Here is a 19831-nt window from a genome sequence, read left to right as displayed (position 1 = left end):
TTCCTGTCTTTCCAGCCATCATCTCTGGGCAGGAAAGTAACTTCGTCAACAATAGGTTGGTGGCTAAGGGCGTGCATCGCCAAGGCCTATGAGCTACAGGCCATTCCGTTACCTGGACAGATCACTGCACACTCCACCAGGAGCACAGCCACAGCGGCGGCATTGACAACGCAGGCCTCCTTAGAAGAGGTCTGTCAAGCAGCTACGTGATCCTCTCCTTCCCCCTTTATCAAACATTATAAACTGACATCTTCATCTCGGATGAGATGGCCTTTGGCAGGAGAGTACTGCACAGGGATCAGGGGACTTCAGACCAGACTGTTGCCCACGCGTAAGGACAAGCTAGCTTTAGTATGTCCCATTCCTGGATGCTATCTCCTCCACTATGGAGAAGAGGCGTTGGTCTTACCTGATACAGTCCTTCTCATGCGGTGGAGATAGGATTCAGCCCCACCCTGAAGACCGTCTGGTCCTTGGTCCATAAGGGGAAGATTTTGGAGTTAGACATGTCGAGTCTGTCACTTGGTCTTCACCAAAAGCTGGGGAGCCCTAGCAAAGGAAACGTGTCCTCACAGCTCTGACAGACTCAGTCCAATCAGCTAAGCAGATGAGGTCAAACCATTCCTGGATGCTATCTCCACCGCACGAGAAGGAGCATATTATGTAAGACCAACGCCCCTTCTCCAAAGCACCTGAAGGCAGGACAAGAGGGTAGATGGGTAGAAACTAATCAAGGAGAGAAGCAACCTAGAACTAAGGAGAAATTTCCTGACAGAACAATTAGTCAGTGGAACAACTTGCCTCCAGAAGGTGTGAATGCTCCAACACTGGAAGTTTTTTAGAAGAGATTGGATACCCTTTATCTGAAGTGGTGTAGGGGTTCCTGCCTAGGCAGGGGGCTGAACTAGAAGACCTCCAAGGTCCCAACTCTGTTATTCTGTTCTGTTTCTGTTACACCAGTAATGGGAAGAAGGGAAAACATATGACAAATTTTTATTTAAATGTGGGGTTTTTGTAAATTGTGCCTTGAACAGACTTTTCTTGTGAGCCTATTGTAATAGAAATGCTATAGATGGTTCTGGGGTATTATCAATGACATGTTTAAATTACAGAAACGGAGTCTTAGCTTTTCTACTTCCTGTGATGCCCTTCGTTAGGGAACATGCATGCTAGTAGCTAGCAAGTTAAATTGTCCTGGGCTTAATAAAAATAACATAGTAATATTTCTTGTGGGCTTCTCTCTTTTTACCCTGCAGATATTAAGCAGTGGAAAAAGAGCTGGCAGAGTCTTGGGAACTGATGTGCGCAGATGTGTTTGCGTACATCTAGATAGCTGTAAATACTGGTGACTTCATAGGGAATCAAACTTTTTCTTTAGGGATATGTAGCTAGCATCAGGGCTAATTTATTGTGGTCAGTTGGAGACCAATTAAATTTAATACTCTGTGACAAAGGTATGATGTGTTCCGTGTAAAACAATTTGCTGCTGTGTCTCATCAGATATATATCCTCATTTACGTTTGAGGGGAGAGCACTGTTTGCAGATCATACAAGGAATCATAAAGAACATCTATAGCAAATTCTGTAGCACTGACGACAATATATAGATATTATATAATGTAAGGCTACCCTTCAGGTTGAGGTCAAGACCTGATGACTATATGCATGTTTCAGAAGTGGGGTGGAGTGTCTACCTTCCAGTCTAATCTGTATTCCTGAAAGTAGATCGACACCCCCATCCAATCCTTAAACAGGGCTAAATCTGCTGTGCTTCAGAAATTAGCCGTGGTTCAGCTAGATGTTGCCACCTGCTGGTTTTTTCTCTAGAAGGGGAATGTTTGGAAAACTGTAAATGCATAGAATATGTTGCAGCATCTTTGAGCCTATTGAATTCTTGGAATGCTTCAATGGCAAGTGTCCTCTAAACCAGTGATGGGTAACCTTTTCATCCTTGCATGCCAAAAGCGCTCTCCTTGCAAGCCCCCCCTGCAGCCCATTTTGGGCCTAGCAGGCCTCCTGAAGCATCCTAAACCCAAAAATGGGACAGGGGGATGTTGCCCCCCCACGCTACCCCACTCCCGCACATGTGACAACCCCCTGCGCCAGTGCTGGGTTTCATAATTTTTTAGAACCTCTTCTGTAGGTGTGGCCTGCTTTGTGGGAGTAGCTTGCTGGCCATGTGACCAGGTAGGAGTGGCTTGCGGCCATGTGACCGTATGGGAGTGGCTTGCCAGCCATGCGACTGGGTGGGCGTGGCCAACTTGTAAAATGTGGTGAAACTCACTTAACAACGCTCTTGCTTAGCAACCAAAATGTTGGCTCAGAAACTCTGGCATTTGAAGCATGCAAGTCTTAAAGCTGTCAAGTTACAAGACCCTTGCACCCCTAACCCTTTAGAAAAAAAACTCCAGGGGTGTTCAAACTTGACAGCTTTAAGACTTGTGGACTTCAACTCCCAGAATTCCTCTTCTCGCACTTCATCTTGATGATGTGCGGACGGGCGGGGGGAGGGAGCTGGAACCGGTTCTAAACGGCACTGTAGATTTGTGGAACCTCTTCTATAGAAGAGGTTAGAACTGGCAGGAATCCACCCCTGCCCTGCGCATGCATGTGCATCTTCTGCATGCGTGGCAGAGACCCGAAAATCAGCTGTCTGGTGGGAGGCAGTGGAACTCAGCTGGGCAATGGCTCATGTATCCACAGAGAGGGCTCCGTGTGCCATAGGTTCGCCATCACGGCTGTAAACAATCAAAAAGGTATTTAGTGGCTATTCCAATAAGGAGGTACAAAGAATGAAGATTCCTTTCCCTTGAAAATGTAGTATAGAAAACCAGATGTTTTTACTGAATGGTTGCCATTCTGCTGCATAATTAGCCAGCAGGAAAAAACTTTCACTTTCCATTTTTCACATTCTGAACCAAAGGACACTGACAGCCTTCTTATGTGAAGAACATCATGATGTAGTTGAATAATAATAATAAATCATCTGAGAACATCTACAGAGTAGAATTAAGGCCAAGTGCTTGGTTCTAGTATTTAGCACCTCAGTCCAAATATGTCTTAGTGGCAGGCCTTAGGTCCGTGATGACAGGGACGGGGAGATAGGGGGGCACAAAGGATAAATAATTCCCTTTAATCCATAGCAGTAACCCCAGATCCACCTCAGCAAAGTGTAGGACTGCTTGAAATAATTTGCATTCTAAAAACTTGCACACCATTTTTTGGTCAGCTGTTATATCTGCGTAGATAGCTTGGCTTTTTATGATATACAATTAAACTATCTGCCTCTCTCGCATATTCCCGCAGTCTTTTTTAAATAGTGGTAGAAGATTCACAAAGCCAGCACAGGAAAATAGTTAATATATGTACTGCCACTGCAACTGGGAAAAAATTGAGTCAAGGCTGACCCAAATTTTGTACAAAGGTTTGCATTTCGGGAGGTTTATGAATGATGCATACTGCATATGTTCAGAAATGCTTCTGCTGGGCTTGTGAAGGGAGAAAAATAGCAAACTCTACCCTCCATGCTGAGGTCTGAATATAAATCTTTTTGATGAATTATCAGTTGTGTGTGATCCTTTTTCTGGAGAAAAAAAAGCACTTCATAAACTTTGGTCTAAAAGTAAAATGGTGTCTTTTGATGAAAAAAGTGCTCCATTTTTGTTCCCAAAACAATGATGCTGAAGGAATTTCTTGGAAATATCTATTGTAACCAACTGAATTTGCTGAATTACTTCTGTTATATGACTGGGTGAGGGTTGGAACCTCAGACAAATATTGACAATTTCTGTAATGTCTCATTCCTGACTTCATGTAGTGTGGGTGGATCAGGAGGAAACTGGGACACAAGGAACTGTTTTGTTAATATAAACTACAAAAGGTAGTTATCAAAAAAAATTTTTTTACTAGACTGCTTAGAGAATTGGATGTATTTTCCTGCTAATTGTAAAGGAGGGGAAGTGCTCATCTTCATGGCATGCGGAATGCAAGATTCTGGCTTTTTAGAACACTGAATATTCATAGTAAAAAGGCATCTTCCAATCCCTGTTAATGTCCCATAAAACAGACAGACTGAGAAAGAGGGGTTTGTGTGTCTCCCTCCCCATTCCTCTCCTTAGAACTCCTGGTTGAATGAGTAACGGTTGTTTAAACACCAGGCTGTACTCAGTGCTAGTAAAGTAATTCAGAAACAAGACTGAGGGGACCAAATGGGAAGTAATAGGATTCACTGAATAGGATGATTTGATGTACAGAGATTTAACTCAATCTCATGTATTTACTTTATCTGCTGTTGCACAACTTATACTTTAAGTATTATTTGTGTGTTGTTTACTATCCAAATAGAAAACAAGCAAGGAAAAAAAATCTTTGGGTTACATTAAGGGCACGATATTGCAATAATTATAAGGAAATTCCCCTAATCATTGAAATGTCTCTGTACAGAGCTGGCACTGGTTTCCTTTTGGGCAGGGATTTCTCCTCTGTGTGTTTTGCAACTTCCTGTCATAGCATAATCTTCTTAATCCTGCTTTAGCTCTATTAATTTTCCTCCTTTCCTCTTTTTCTGATCCGCTTTCTCTCTGCTGCATGAATTCAGGAGTTCCTGAGCTGGAGGAGCAACTCAGGCCCCGCCGTGGTCAGCAATATCCCAGGCGACCTCCGGAGCCTCTTGTATCATGCAGCAGGGGCCCTGGGATGGTGGTGCCTGAATGTATCCCATTCTCTCTGTCTTACAGGCTGTGCAGCCTTCGCCTGAAAAAGCTGACGGTGCTGCGGGAACTAGACAAGGAGCTTAGCTCTGTGCTCATTGCTGTGAAGATCCAGGTAAGCCGCTGATCTCCTCTACTGTATTCACCTCTCTTTGGGAAGGTCTACTGGGCCCTCCTCAGAGATGCTTGACTTCACTGTGTCATTGTTATAGTTTCATTATTGTTGCATGTTTGCCTTTTCCACAAACTGCCGTTGCCTCTGGAGAGAGGAACCACCTTTACTGTCTCTGCGAAGCTTCTTGCTCTTTAAAGGGTAGCCATTTGATGTGTAGAAATGTATATTGCTATATGATAGTAGTATTACACAGGAATGGGACTATCTTTATATACAGGAATGTTCACATTTAGATTATAAACTTGACAATAGTTTTACCTAATTGCTAAATATAAATATAAAAAAGATCTTAGTGAAGGCCATGTGCTTTTGTTCTGAGTATGAACTTGGAGAAGGAGGAGGAAGGCCCAAGGCCCTTTCCTCGTGAGTAATGATCAACCATCCCTAGTAAAGATATGGTCTGGGACACAGATCATGTTTTTTTAACCATGGTTTACTGAAATTATCCTAGTTAGTTGGATTCTAAGAGTATACTTTGCCATTTTGTAATTTATTTAATTAGAGGCAGTCCGGTTTTCTTTCTCCGGCTTCTGACAAATAAGACTAATTATTAAATACAACAGAAATATAAACAGGCAGATCTGTGCAAGCAATATCTGTTTCTGAACTTAGACTAGGATTTTCCATTCTCACCTCCATTCTCATACCAGCACATCATAGATAATTTTAAGGAACAACTGGAGCAAACCGTGACCTCAGAACACACAAAAATGCTGGCTACCATCAAGACGAAATCTCTAAGACAAGCTGAAAAATAGAAAAGGAAAGAAATACAATATAGACAATGCTAATCAGTTAGAATTCTTTGCAGTCTTAGAAGAAGCAACATTTAAAACCACAGAGCTTGCTGAGACCCAACAAAATATAATTATACCACAGATCAGAACAACATAGAATAAGAACCAACTCAAAGCAGCTCTCAAAAATCTAAAGGAGAAACAAACCACCACCTTGCTCTCAGCAGACAAAGGTCAAACTACAGCTGTCATGGACAGAACATAATATATTCAAAAAGTCAAAGAATACTGAAGGACAAAAACCCCTACATTCTAGTAAATGCCAACCCCGTACAGAAACTAGACAATCTCATCAAGTGAACCCATAACTAACCTTGAAAGGTCAAATCACAAAAGAAGAATAATGCCAAATGAAAAGCAGTGTAGCCATCCCCCCAGTGCTTTTGTGGACATTCAAAAAAATACAAGCCTGACATACTTCTTCATCCATCTGTATTGTTACTATAAACCCCAACATACAACATAGAGCATACAGAAAAGCTTAGATAACTCACAGAGGGAAACAAATATTCTATTAGCTCTCCATTACAGTGCCTCCAGAAAAATCAGAGACATAAAAATAGAAGAAGATGAAATTATGGTTTCATTCAATGTCATAGCCCCTTTACATCCAAAGATTGAGAACTAGCAAAAGATCCATGGCAGCATATCCAACATACCTGACCTAATCAAATAACACTAAAATCAAAATATCCAGTATCATGGAACTCATCAACCTCTGCCACACTATGTATTTTCAGCTTGATTGACAAATGTACCACAAAATCAGAGGAATACCCATGGGATTACTATTCTCAGAACTCATAGCAGAGACCATAATATAATAATATAATATTACGTATATAGTGTCTATACGTAACCCACCCTAACAAAGAACCCCATTACCAAAGTTGAAAACCAAAATTCCTGCAAGAGGTGCTGTTTAAGAACATTATTTAGTCAGTAGAGTAACCTGGAACGCTAGAAAAAGGAATTGGACCACATATAAAATATCTTACAACAAAATGGGTACCCATACCACTTCATTAAAAAAAGTGTCACCACTCAATCCATACATACATCCTTTGGATGCCATACTTCAAAAATATCTCAGAAATTACTAATAAGCTATTACAATCACATGGCACTACAGTAGCATGCAAATCTACCAAAGCCCACAAAAACATCTTAAGTAAACTGAAAGATCCAGTAACTAAGAAGAAAAAAGAAACAGAAGTCATGTACAACATACAGTGGAAATTTATACAGCCAGAAGACATGATGAAAACTCTTTAATTTCACAACACAGGTACAGACTCAACTATAGTTTCCAGATGTGAAACGATGAGCATCCTAGATCAAGCTAAAGCCAAAAAATGCTAAGAAATTATTGGATGATTGGCATTCAGACAAATCACCCATCAATAGACAAATTGAGATAAGCCACATTTATATAGTATTCAAGAGACAAAAAAAACTAAGAAGAAAATAAAAAGGCCCAAACACATCCTCGCCAGCAGCCAGCAGCCAGATAAACAGGAATTAACACTAGAGAAACAATCAAGCAGAAAACAATACCCTAATCAAGGAGCCCTCAAGAAGAAAACCATGCCCCCACGAACACTGGCAAGCAAGCTACTGTACAACATAAACAGGGAGCAAATCCCACATCCACTAGCATTGGTGACATTCCCTAATTGAATCATGAAATGTCTGCAAGCAAATGACTAAGATCAGAGAGCACCAAGGACCCCGTAGTTCAATCCTGATTTACAAATATTTCTTCTATTGGGATTGTTCATTCTGAAATGCAATCTACAGGTAGTCCTCAACCTATGACCACAATTGAGGTCAGAATTTATGTTGCTAAGTGAGAATTTTGTTAAGTGAGTTTTTGTCCCATTTTACAACTTTTCTTGTCACATTTGTTAAGCAAATCACTTCAGTTTTAAATTAGTAACACAGTTGTTAAGTGAATCTGACGTTGCAAATTGACTTTGCTTGTCAGAAGGTCGCAAAAAATGGTCACATGACCCCGGGACACTACAACCCCCATAAATATGAATCAGTTGTCAAGAATTCAAAAGTAAATCATGTGACCATAGGGATGCCGCTATGGTCATACTTCTGAAGAACGGCCAGTCATTTTTTTCAGGGCCGTTGAATGGTAAGTTGAGGACTACCTATATATGGTTTTCTTGCTGGACCATAAGAATTGAGCTTGTCTTTCTGATAACAACTCCAAAATGTTGTTACCCTCTTTTGTACTTGCCTCAGTAGTTTATTAGGAGACCATTACATTGTCAAGATTTGGTCCCATAAATTAAACTACTGATGATTTTAAATAAAACATTTACCAAGAACTTTTAAAAATATTGTCAGGGGCATTCAAAACTTCAGGATACTTGAGGGGTTTTCTATACTTTCTATAGAAAGTATCCAAATATGCTTTTTTCTTTCCTTGAGGAATCATAACATTCTGAGTATTAAAAATACCCTTGATGCACATTAAAATAATGTATGAATACAGTTGTGCCACTAACCATCCCATTGCTAGCAGCGCGTTAGGAGTCTTTGATAGCTTCAGCACAATGGGATAAGAAGAATACTATCGGAATACATCCTTTTTTTGTAAAAGGCTTTTAATTATAACATTTCTAAATGTGACTATTAAAAAAACTAGAATTATTCCATTTAAAATTTAATTGCATGAGTGTGCAAACGTGGCTAAAAATGCACACACCATACAAAAAAAAACACCCGTCATTGGTTGCCATGTTCTATTGAGTGTTTATTTGTTGTTTAATACATGAATTGCAGAGTGGTTTGAAGCGCCTAACTGCTTTGTCTAAAAAGATGGCTCATTGGCTACTATTTCTAAAAAATTATTAGCGGGGCATGTGTTTGTCTAAAATTGAAGAGAGTCAGGGTGAGGAGTGATGAATTTCATAAAGGGCCTTTCTAGTCCAATAATTTGTACTGAGAATGGAGGATAGAATTTACTGGTTCCCATGGATTATAATCAGGGGTGGGATTCAGCCGATTCAGACCAGTTCGGGTAAACCAATAGTTCCGGCGATCAGTTGGCCCCACCCACGCACGCCTGCGCTAGTCTGTCCTATATTTCCTTTGTTTGAAGCCCAGCTGATAGGCGCGGCTGGGCCTTAGCTGTTTTACTCACAGGGGCTGCAGTAGAAGGTAAGTTTTAGAGCTATTTTCAAATGCACTGTGTGCATGCGTGCAAGTGCAAAACATGCGCTCAGCGGACCCATTGTTACACCGGTTGAATCCCATCACTGATTATGATGTATATATAGATAAAATGTCTTTAAAAATCAGAGTAGTATTTTTCTTTGGAAAACAATGTTCTTTATACTAATTAAGGTATTTAAACCATTTGTTTCACGGAGGCTCTCTAGGTGGAAAAAGCGAACCAAGAGAGGTATTGCCCTTCCTGTGCCCTGTTCAGCTGTTGGAAAAGCTGCTGATGCCACTAAAAGCAGGCTGGGGAAGAGGCAGAGAGCTTTGCATTCTCTCTAGGCGGCCATTAGGATTTAAATCCAGGATTAAGAATTGAAGCTGCTGTTTTTAAAGTTGCTTTTTGAAAGCGTATCAGGGGTGATCTACACAGTGCAAGATAGACAACAACAAGATGCACTGAACTGTAGCCCATGAGGCTTCCCCTAACTTGATGGACAAAAATGGTGCCATTTCCGTAAATTCTTTATCATAGTATACATTCTTGGAAAGCTTTCCTTACAGGTAATCTTCAAGTTTAAGTTTCAAGTTTATTTGATTTATAGACCGCCCCCTCTCCCCGAAGGGACTCGGGGCGGTGTACAGGAACCACATTAATCTTACAATCTTCATCTTACAATCAATCATTTAGTGACCTCTCGAGGTTACAATGGCACTGAAAAAAGTGACCTATGACTAGTTTGCATCCTTATCACTCTTGCAGCACCCCTGTCGTCACCTGATCAACCGGCACTTGCCACCTGGCATATATTTATGATAGTTGCATTGTCCCACCATTTGTGACCTTCCCAGTTGGCTTCTGGCAAGCAAAATCAACCAGGGAACCCAGATTCCCTTATCAAATGCATGATTCACTTAACAGCTGCAGTGAACTGTCCTGCTTAGCAGTAGAAATGTTGAAGAGTACGGTGGCTCGTATGGTTACGACGCTGAGTTGACAAGCAGCAAGCCCATATTTGAGGCCCTAGGGCTGCCATAGGACACGGTGAGCTCCCATTCTTCACTCCAACTCCTGCCAAGGACATGAAAGGAGCCTCCAACTGGTCGTCCCCCAGGCAACGGTGCTCTCACCCACCAGCTACTCCTTTCAACCTGGAAGTGCCTTAGTGCTTCCAACATGAGTGTGATGCAGTGTGATGGAAATGTTGGGCTCAGCTGTGTAAGTTGAGGAGCATCTGTACTCTGACACCAGTTGATTGTAAAGTGCAGCCCGATGAGTTACTGTTCTAAAGTCCATTGTAATCTTCCCCAGTTCAACTCCTCCTAGTTGTCTGAGCACTAAGTTGTAGCCTTCATATTGCTTGGAAATTAAAGAGGTTATTGTCCAATATACTTGGAGGGTGCTAAGTTGGGGAAGACTGCTCTGCTGCCTTCCTGGAAGGTATAAAATATCAAACACCAAATTGCTTTGGCTTTTTTGGAGTTTTTTCTGTCAGAATAAGCCTTAATCTGAGCTTGGCACACATTGGGTGGTGGTAGAATGGAAACTAACTAAATCCAAAGATGAATCAAACTTGGAGAGGGGGGATATTTGGGATTCCTCTCATTTTACATTACTTGACATTCCTCACTGTGGTGATATCTATAGGACCTGCACTCTGTACAGCAGGAAGTACCACCACAAGCTGCATTGCATTACAGGCACTATATTTCAGAAGTGGTTCGACCAAGACTATTGAGAGAGAGAGAGAGAGAGAGAGAGAGGGAGGGAGGGAGGGAGGGAGGGAGGGAGCCTATTGTCAACCCTTTGAGATACTCCAGACAAGAAGCATAACAATGAATGCTGGCTCTATCCTTATTGTAAGGTCATGCGTCTGAAAGCACTTCTCATGTTCCCTTGCCTTTGCTTTCCAGAGAACTGGGCGGGGGGGGGGCTCTTCCAAAATGTCTCCATGCCCCCATTCCTCCTTTGGGGTGAGATTCTTTGATTTTGATCATTGTCTAGGCTGCAGCTTTTCCTCATGTTTTTTTTACAGCCCATTGCACCAAACCACTTGGGGGGGGGGGAGGATGGGAGCCACAAGGGGATGTTTGTGGTCTCTATCTAGTTCCTCAGTCATACTCATCCCATAGCTGTAGTAAAATCCCAATACTGAGGTGGCAAGATGTTGGGAGGAGCTGTGTAATTCACAGTTGTGACCCCATTTCTGTATTATTTTCTGCAGTTTTCAGGCAACCTAAGAAAGCTTAGTTGATGCTGAGAATGAGAAATGGTATCTAAACAATATAGGAAGATTGCACCTGCAAATATAATATTTTAATTGTGCAGACCAGCATTGTTTAAATCAAAGAGCAGTCTAAGAAGACACTATTATCTACAACATTGAATTTTGAGATTTTAATTCATAACAAATCAGCTAATCTCTGAAGTAACTGTTGTAGCTGTGTATTTCTTCTCTTCCGTTCCACTCCCCTCCAATCCCACTAGAACAACTGAGGAAACAGCCAATGTGATATGTAGCCTTATACGGCTTGGATTCTCATTCTTTCAAACAAGCAATGGCTTTCTTGTGAAACTCAGGAGGCTCTCGTTTCGTTTTGTTTTCATCTCTGGAGTCTAATTTTTCAGTCGTTAAATTCAGGTTTTTATGTGAGTTGCTTACAGCATTTTCATCCTAGAGTGCAATAGTTTTTGTGTTTAATGCAGAAAACAAAGACATATACCTGGATGATTGTCTGGGTTTACTTAAGCTTGGAAGAGGGCAATATTTTTGCCCTCTGGGCCTAGAAAATCAATCTTATCCAGATGTATCTGGACCCCAGGGATGGAAAGAAAACAAAACGAGAGCTTTCTGAGTTTCACAATTGATTTTCCAATGGAAGTAATTTAAAATCTATATGAAATTGTTTCTTAGTCTGGTCTACTTTATAGGGCTGACATTCATTATTTTATGATGATCCTCAGGATTCTGTCTTATTGTCAAAGCTGAAACATATGCTCAAACTGCTAAAGGAGCTTATTAGGGGCTTTGGAGAGAGGTGCCATCAGTGTGTTGATGACACCTAACTCAAACCTCAAGTAAGTGATCAGTACCCTTGAAGCATAAACTCAACAATAGGCTGAATGACAGAGATTGTACATCAAGAAAAAAATATGTAAGAACCATTCAGCAACATTGCAATTGGCACATTTGCACCACTATGGTTAGTGCCAGTAGTGGGATTCATTTTTTTTTACTAACAGTTCTATGAGTGTGGCTTGGTGGGCATGGCATGGCTTGGTGGGCATGGCAGGGGAAGGATATTGTAAAATCTCCATTCTCCCTAGTGGTGGAGGCAGCATCCAGACTGTGTTAACCTTCATCCAATTATATTGAGGACTGGGTCTTGTAACGTGTTTAAGCTCTGCCCCCTGTTGCTAGGCAGATCTCAGCTTTGACTCAGTCCAGTTTGAGGATGGCTGCATTATTGTGTTTCTCCGGCTTTTTGCCAAATTGACAGCTTGTGGATTGGAAGTTTGGATTTCGAAAAACTGCGTTTTATATCTGCTTTGCGACCAGTGAGCCCTAAGGTCTTTGCGGCCAGGCGTTTTTCGGTCGAAGCCTCTAAGCCCTGTCAGGGCGCGCAGGCTAGCAGCGTGAGAAAGGAAGGCACAAACGGCTTCCAGGGGAAGGTTACTGCAAAATCCCTATTTCCTCACAATCAGCTGGGACTGGGGAGGCAGAGAATAGATGGAGGCGGGGCCAGTAAGAGATGGTATTTACTGGTTCTCTGAACTACTCAAAATTTCTGTCTCCAGAACTGGTCAGAAGCTACGGAATACCACCTCTGGTTAGTGCCCCAACGTTGGGAAAGATTGAACAACTGTTTTCTACACTTGGTTACAGTCCATCCCAACTGCTCAGTGTGCATTATGTGTGATTGTGCTTGAAAAGTATCCAGAAATTGTAATTGGCCAGGCTGCTGACAAGTGCAAGGAGTAGGAACCATTAAAGCCTATTTTGACAGCTCAGTTGCCTTTTCAGCCACAGTTTAAGAAGCTGGTGTTGATCTAAACACCAAACAGCTTAAGATCATCTGTCTTGCTATGAAACTATTTGGTTACTTGGATGAGCAGGAAAGGTCTTCTTAATTCATAGATGCCCCGTTGCAGGAAAGTTGACTATGGAGTATGAGAAACAGCTGCCTTCTGCGTAGCACCCAACTATGATGTGTGCCCTAAGGATATACATTTATGTTGTGGCCCAGCAGGAGCTGTTGGAGCTGCCACCAGACTCCGAGAGCGAGGGTCCCTATGAGTCGGCTCTGGAGGACCCTGGGCAGGGTTCTGACTCTGAGCAGGGATCGGAGAGTCTGGTCGGCCACCAGGAGGCGCCTGAGGCATGGAGCAGCGGTGAGAGCCAAAGGAGGGGGGCTCCAGATGCCATGCCTTGGAGCAGTGGGGAGGAGTCACGGGACAGTGACTCAGACATCAGCAGGGAGTTCTTAGATGCTCATTACTGCTGCGCCCACAGACGCAAGGAGCAAGGGCGCAGTTACCGGCGGTAATGGCTCTCAGCTGCTGATAAGTAGACTCCCCTTCAGTCTATAAAAGGATTGATTGAGCATACGCCCTTTGCAGAAGTCAACAAAGGAATTATTTGGAAAGTTCTGTCTTGGAAGCTTAGCATGCTGGACAGCTGCTATCGTGTCTCTGTGTCAGAGAGTTCTGAGAGCCTTGTCGTGGTGGATTGCTGCCAAGGATCTGTCTGTGCAATAAATCCTGTTGAAGTAGTTTAGGTCCGGAGTGTGTTCTGTGTTGGCGAGGGAAGAAGGGGGGTCAGAACACATTTAGCTCTCACTTTTTCAGTAACGAGAAAATATTTCTTATACATTCATTATAAGATTTTTTTTTTAAATGTTGGTTTCTAAGTGGAATAAAGCCATCATGTTTCATATGCTTGTATTTTAAGCTTTTGAAATATTGAAATAAAGAGAAAGGCAGGGCATAAATTCAATTAAAAAAGGAAGGAAAGAAAGAATTCAGCTTTCTTGCAATGAGGGGAAATAGCAAAAAAAGATAGCAGAAGCCAAGACTAGTCCAGGCTCATTTACCGGCTCCACAGCAAACAGTGCTTCCTGACATGAATAATTATAGAGGCCTTAGAACAAAAACAATTGTTAATTCAGTTTATGGGAGATTATTTAGGTGTTATAACCAGCTGTTAAAAGGATGAGATAATAACACCCAGGAAATAAAGGAAGAACTTAAAAAAGGAGAGGGAAGCTGGAAATTAACATGCGCTACTTTGCTCAAAATGTGTATCTAATTCATGTTGAGAAACCTGACATTGCCCGTGTTATGTAACAGGACTCATGCGAAAACACTGATGTTCCAAATACCAGTTCATCTAATCAGATCAGATATGTAATGTTGCCCACTGCAAGGCCTCACAGACAGGTTTCTTGCCAGCCAGCGTGTATCTATCATAGCTCTGAAAATAACCTGGAATATTTATGTAGCTCTGGATGATGCTTTTTAACATCTGTGGTGGTTTGTAGTGAGGTTTTTAGGTTTATAGCAAATCTGTCCTTTACCTCTAAAAGCTTTTTTAAAAAATCACTTCTGGGAAGCATTGGCTTTGATTCTAACATAATTAGAATCATGTTATGAAAGCTATAAATATGTTGCTTTTGGTTTTTGATCTGAAACATATTTGATCGGATCAGTGTTTGTAGTTAGATCTGTATTGTTTAATATGTGTATCTCAGCGGTGGGATTCACTTACCTTCCCTACTGGTTCGCAAATGTGAGCGTTTTCTCTCTCTCTTTGCTCACACACACTATGTCTGCGCATGCGCAGTGCTCGCACATGACATTGGGGTGGGTGGCCAGAACCTCCCGCAGCTGCCATTACTGGTTCGCCCGAACCAGAGAGAACCGGCTGAATACCACCTGTGGTGTATATTATATTGAAAGTCAATTTGATGTAAGGGTTAAGGCATCAGGCCAGAAATCAGGAGACCATGAGTTTTATTTACTCCTGCTTTAGTCAGCAGGGTGACCTTGGGTTATATTGGGTTATATTGAGAAGCATTTAACTATGAAAAATCATGAAACTGCCACAACTAAAAGATAGCAATCCTTTTCCTAACAGAAATTTCAACAGAATTGTAATATTCATGGGAAATTTCTTATAGTGAAAATCTTCTTCTGTAAGCACACTAAATATTTTGGCAAGGTATTAATTTCAGCCTTTCTATTGATGTTTGGCGAGGCCAAATAAATGGTTATATACAGTACTTATGCATTCACAGACTGGTCTTTTTGAATGGTTAGATGTGACTTTACTATTATTAATGGAAGCTCCCAAATAATTCTTTCATACAGCTAGACTGGTTGTCACCTTTCTATTTTTTCCTTTCTTTCCAATGTTGCTGAAGTCGGCTACAAATTGATGCTTCAGTATGTTGCATTTTTCCAGTCTCTTATTTTTCTTGCTGACAATCTGCTGTTTTTGCTGCCAAAGCTGATTCTCTGGCAGTGCTGCTCCCTGGAATTGTATGGGAGCACTTAGGAATGACCCAAGATGACTTTTGGACAGTTGTGGGCCTACCTGGGAAGGGGAGTCTTGAAGATTTCACTTCCCTCTGGGAGCAGTCAGAAAGTCATTGAACAAATCCATCTTCCTGTCAACATTTTTGTTTTCTAAGCAAGCCTGGGTTTTAACTTTCACTTTTGAATTTATTGTTTTACTCTGCTTTTTATCTTTAAAAGTTGACCAGCTAGTTGAATGCTAATTTATTTCAACCCTCTGTTGGACTTCAGCTGTTTTTTTCCTTTTTCTTTCCCTTTGATTTATGTAGTTGTTTTGAATAACCCTCCTTCTCACATTTCATCCTTTTGGATGTTGAAGTGCCTTCATTTAATTTACATTATTATTATTGGACTCTTACAGGTTTTTGTACTTTTTGTATTTGCAAAATATTTATTTCTTTTGTTTATTTCTTTTGTATTTTTATTTGGATCGAAGTGTCCCAAAAATATCTTACCTGTTTCCTTCTGCTTCACTGTTCTATGTTTGCTGATCAAGTTTCATAGAGTAACAAATGTATCAGGTTACAGACTAACAAGGGTAGTTGAAATCTACGAAAAAACTTTTTGGTAACCTGCAACTTTTAGGCTCTTTTTAAAAAAGTTTATAGGATTATAATGGCCATGGAAATTATGCAGAGACATGTAGTTTTGGATAAGTTAGATTCACAAAAGGACTCTGATGTGAAAGTTGCAGACCAAAAAGATATGTACTCCATTGCCGGAGAACTAACTGAGCTGATCTTATGCGTCTCTTTGAAGTTCAAGCTGCATTTCTTTACAATACTAAAAGTATGACTGAATGGGGAAGTGAGAAATGTTTCTTTCTTAAGAGACTGAGGGCCCATATAGTATCACTTTTATATGGATTTTTTTGGGAAGATCGAGACACCAAGGAGACTGAATTAATTATACTTAATTAGACCACAATTAATAATAGATGGTATTAAGAATATGGATATTTGATTATTCTTAACTTTTGGGGTGATTTGGGATAGATAAGATGTCATGGCAAATTTTCTATGAGTGGATTATAATAACAGTTTGTTAACAGAGAGTTTTGAAACCTTAACCTTGTCATTATTATTATTATTATTATTATTATTATTATTATTATTCCTCTTAACTATTTTGTCAATAACATACTATATATAAGGTAGGTCAATAATTTGCAAATAGATTTATTTAGTAATTTGCAATAATTTGCAAATAGATTTACTAGTAAATCTATTTTGGGGCCTGTTTCACAAGGGATGAGAACCAATATTATAATAATGTATTAATCAGTATTCAATTAGGGATGATAATGTGTATATGTATTTTATTTCTTTTCAATACACTTTTTACTTGATTTTTTTTTGAATTTTTTGAATTTTTTTGGGAGATTTGTATTTTAACTTTCTTTTGAATAAAATAAAAACAGAAAAAAAGAACGTTGCATTTTCCTTTTTAAGAACAAGTCCTTTATTACTGAAAAACAACACATGAAATGTCTATTTTGCATAGTTTTCCGAGGGATGGACAAACTAGTAAAATATTTCATGGGATTATGGTGGTTCCACCTTTTTGTTATAGATCACATCATGCTTATCTGTACTGTAATATTTTTAATAACTGTTAGCTAACTTATTCTGGCATGAATTCTACCAGGAATTTCATTAATCCAGATTGTGATCTTAATATTTTGATGTACAGTATTGCAGGAAATCACATATATTTATTTGGAGAATAAAATTAAGAGAAGTAAGGAAGTCAGTATTAAAAATTTGAGAAACTTAGATAATATCTTACTGGATCTCATTTTTTTCCTCTCTCTGTCTCTCTCTCTCTCTCTCTCTCTTCCCTCCCTGTGTGTGTGTGTGTGTGTGTGTGTGTGTGTGTGTTGTCATATTCTTAAGAGGATAAATAATCCATATTTATAATGACAGCCAGCAGGCTATTTTTTACTTTTATCAGTGCTAAATCTGGGGTGACAAATTGCTTTCTGAAGCTGGATTATTTTTCTCTGCAGGTGTCAGGATAAAAATAAAAATAATCACTTATCAAGACTCCTAGATCTGTGACAAGTCTGTTAGAAGCTTACTGCTACCAAAACATAATGGGACCCTTCAGTTAGATTAATGCTCATTTTCTTCCTGAAATACAGTGCAGTCAACATAAAGAAAACCAAATATTCTTTACATTATTTTTTTGTAAAAGCTGTTTGCAAATAACAGCTTTCATTGATGTTGGGAGAGCACCTCCCTCTGGAAGTTAGGCTACGCCACTGATTGCTTTTATGAAGGAAAAACATTGTGGCCTTGCCATGTTTCCCCTCACTTCTTGGCAGTAATTCAAGCTGTGAGCCCAGCTGAATTGCTGTTCTTGTTAATTTTTTTTCATGTATGTTTTCTGGAACAGCTTACTTTTCATATCCATATTCACAAAACCGTTTTTATTTGCCTAAGTGGGGCAGAGAGAGAGAGATAATGTTTATAAAATCTAGAATCACTCTGAAGGTCTGAAGATGATTGTTAAAGCTGTGTGGTCAAGGAATAATAGAAAATTGAAACAAAACCCAAAATGATGTAGGTGTAATGATGGACATCCAGTCCTCCAGGATGATGTTCTTAGAAGATAAACATGCTAATTTTTTTCCTCTTGAATAACTCACTAATAGCTTTAGTAACTGCTCACATAATATCACTCTCTCAGTTACTGGCAAAATCTCCAGCCAGAACTTGGTTCAATGGCTCCTGTCTACATGCTTGCCATTTCCTGCATCTTATTAGGATTACTTTAATGGTTGCTTACTCAACCTGTCCAGCCAGGAAGGACTAAGTTGTTCCCTTTCCTAGAAACAAGTAGTTTTCTTCCTTACTTGTTGCAGAAGGGAGGGGTTTTTTTTAAGGTCAAAAAACACCCTCCATGAGATTCAGAAATTGACGGTAAGAAAAATTTTCTTTCCTTCCTTTTCAGAGAATGTATGTAAGTTGTCACTAAAGGAAATTGCAGTCAGCCAAGGTCGAAATTTAAAGCAGACTTCAATCTGCAAAATATTAGGACATAAGTAATGGTAAATTATTTAAAATAACACACCAGTCACCCTTTTGCCTGTCAAAGGAATCTATAATTTATTAAGTCATTGAGGAACAGAGTTTCACAACTAGTTGCCCTTCTTTAGTGGCAAAGTAACTAAGACATTTGATTTGTATAAAAGAAGAGAAGAGAAGAGAATATAATTCTTTATTGGCCAAGTGTGATTGGACACACAAGGAATTTGTCTTTGGTGCATATGCTCTCAGTATACATAAAAAGACAAGATACATTCGTCAAGAATAGAAAATCACAGAGAATAATAAAAAATAAAGAAAACATTAGAGAGCATTTCATTGAGGCAGCCGTCGCCACCGCCATCAATCCACTAACAATAATTCTTAGAAATGAAAATCAAAGGATCCATATTAAGAAATGTGCATCATCAAACATCTTTCTATCTTCAAGAGTCTGAGTTCTATAGTAAATGTCCATGTAGCACAAGTTAAGGGTTATCAAGGTATGAGGTATTCACATATCCCTCTCATTTCTGCTTGGAAGCAGTGTTTGAAATAGTTTATCAGTCTTCCATATGCAAACGGAGATAGAAGAAAGGATGATTGTATGAGGCTGCGCAGCAGCTTTTTCATAGATTGACTTTTAAATACATCTTTCCTGGATCTTGATCTAACACAGGGGTGTCCAAACTTGGGAACTTTAAGACTTATGGACTTCAACTCCCAGTCCACAAGTCTTAAAGTTCCCAAGTTTGGACACCCCTGATCTAACACCTCAGCCAGAAATTTGCTGTTAACTTACAAGATATGTAGCAATACACTATTGTAGACCTTGTAGAAGCAGATAAAACTCTTCTCTCTCTCAGCCCTGGCTTGCCAGACACGCTTCTCACTCATGTTTTCTGGCAAGCTATTTCTTCTGTTTATCTAGTTCAGCATTGTTGCATGTTAAGACTGTTAGTTCATTCAAATTAGTCTTCAGGTGAACATCCGTTGTTTTTCCTTTTTTATTCCTTTGGGCTTAGCTTTTATCTGGATTATGCACAATGTGTATCAGAGGATGCTGCTCATACCAAAATTTAAAAACCTATATATTTCTGCTTAGCTTATTCTATCTAAATCTTTGTAAGATTTTGGAGAAGCCTTGGCTTGTTTGTGTAATAGAAGCAATGAGACATTATTTATCAGCTGGAATTTGCCACACACATATTTTATTGGAGTAGTTTAGTCTAACTAGAATTAAGCTCCTGAAGTGGGACATTTTGTTGAGGGTTTCCCCTTTCACACAGTGCTCCAGGCTATCAGCTGTGTGTAGTGTAGGTTCCAAACATTTTGAATATACATCTTGGCCTCAAGGCAAGGGAGAT

At 39.9% G+C, this 19831-nt stretch overlaps 1 protein-coding gene across 3 annotated transcripts in view; it reads left to right on the top strand.

The window, feature by feature from the left end:
- Window positions 1-19831, top strand: part of LOC309387847 (phosphofurin acidic cluster sorting protein 2-like) — a 197247-nt gene that overhangs the window by 128627 nt on the left and 48789 nt on the right. For all 3 annotated transcript variants that reach the window (XM_081944740.1, XM_081944741.1, XM_081944742.1), the window contains exon 2: window positions 4737-4824. In XM_081944740.1, the coding sequence (XP_081800866.1) occupies window positions 4737-4824 (88 nt within the window). The remainder of the gene's footprint in view (window positions 1-4736; window positions 4825-19831) is intronic.

The sequence above is a fragment of the Natrix helvetica genome, assembly GCF_964273705.1.
Source record: "Natrix helvetica genome assembly, chromosome: 2".
Lineage (NCBI taxonomy): Eukaryota > Metazoa > Chordata > Lepidosauria > Squamata > Natricidae > Natrix > Natrix helvetica.
The sequence above is the reverse complement of the archived record's forward strand: the minus strand, read 5'-3'. Positions and strand labels throughout refer to the sequence as shown.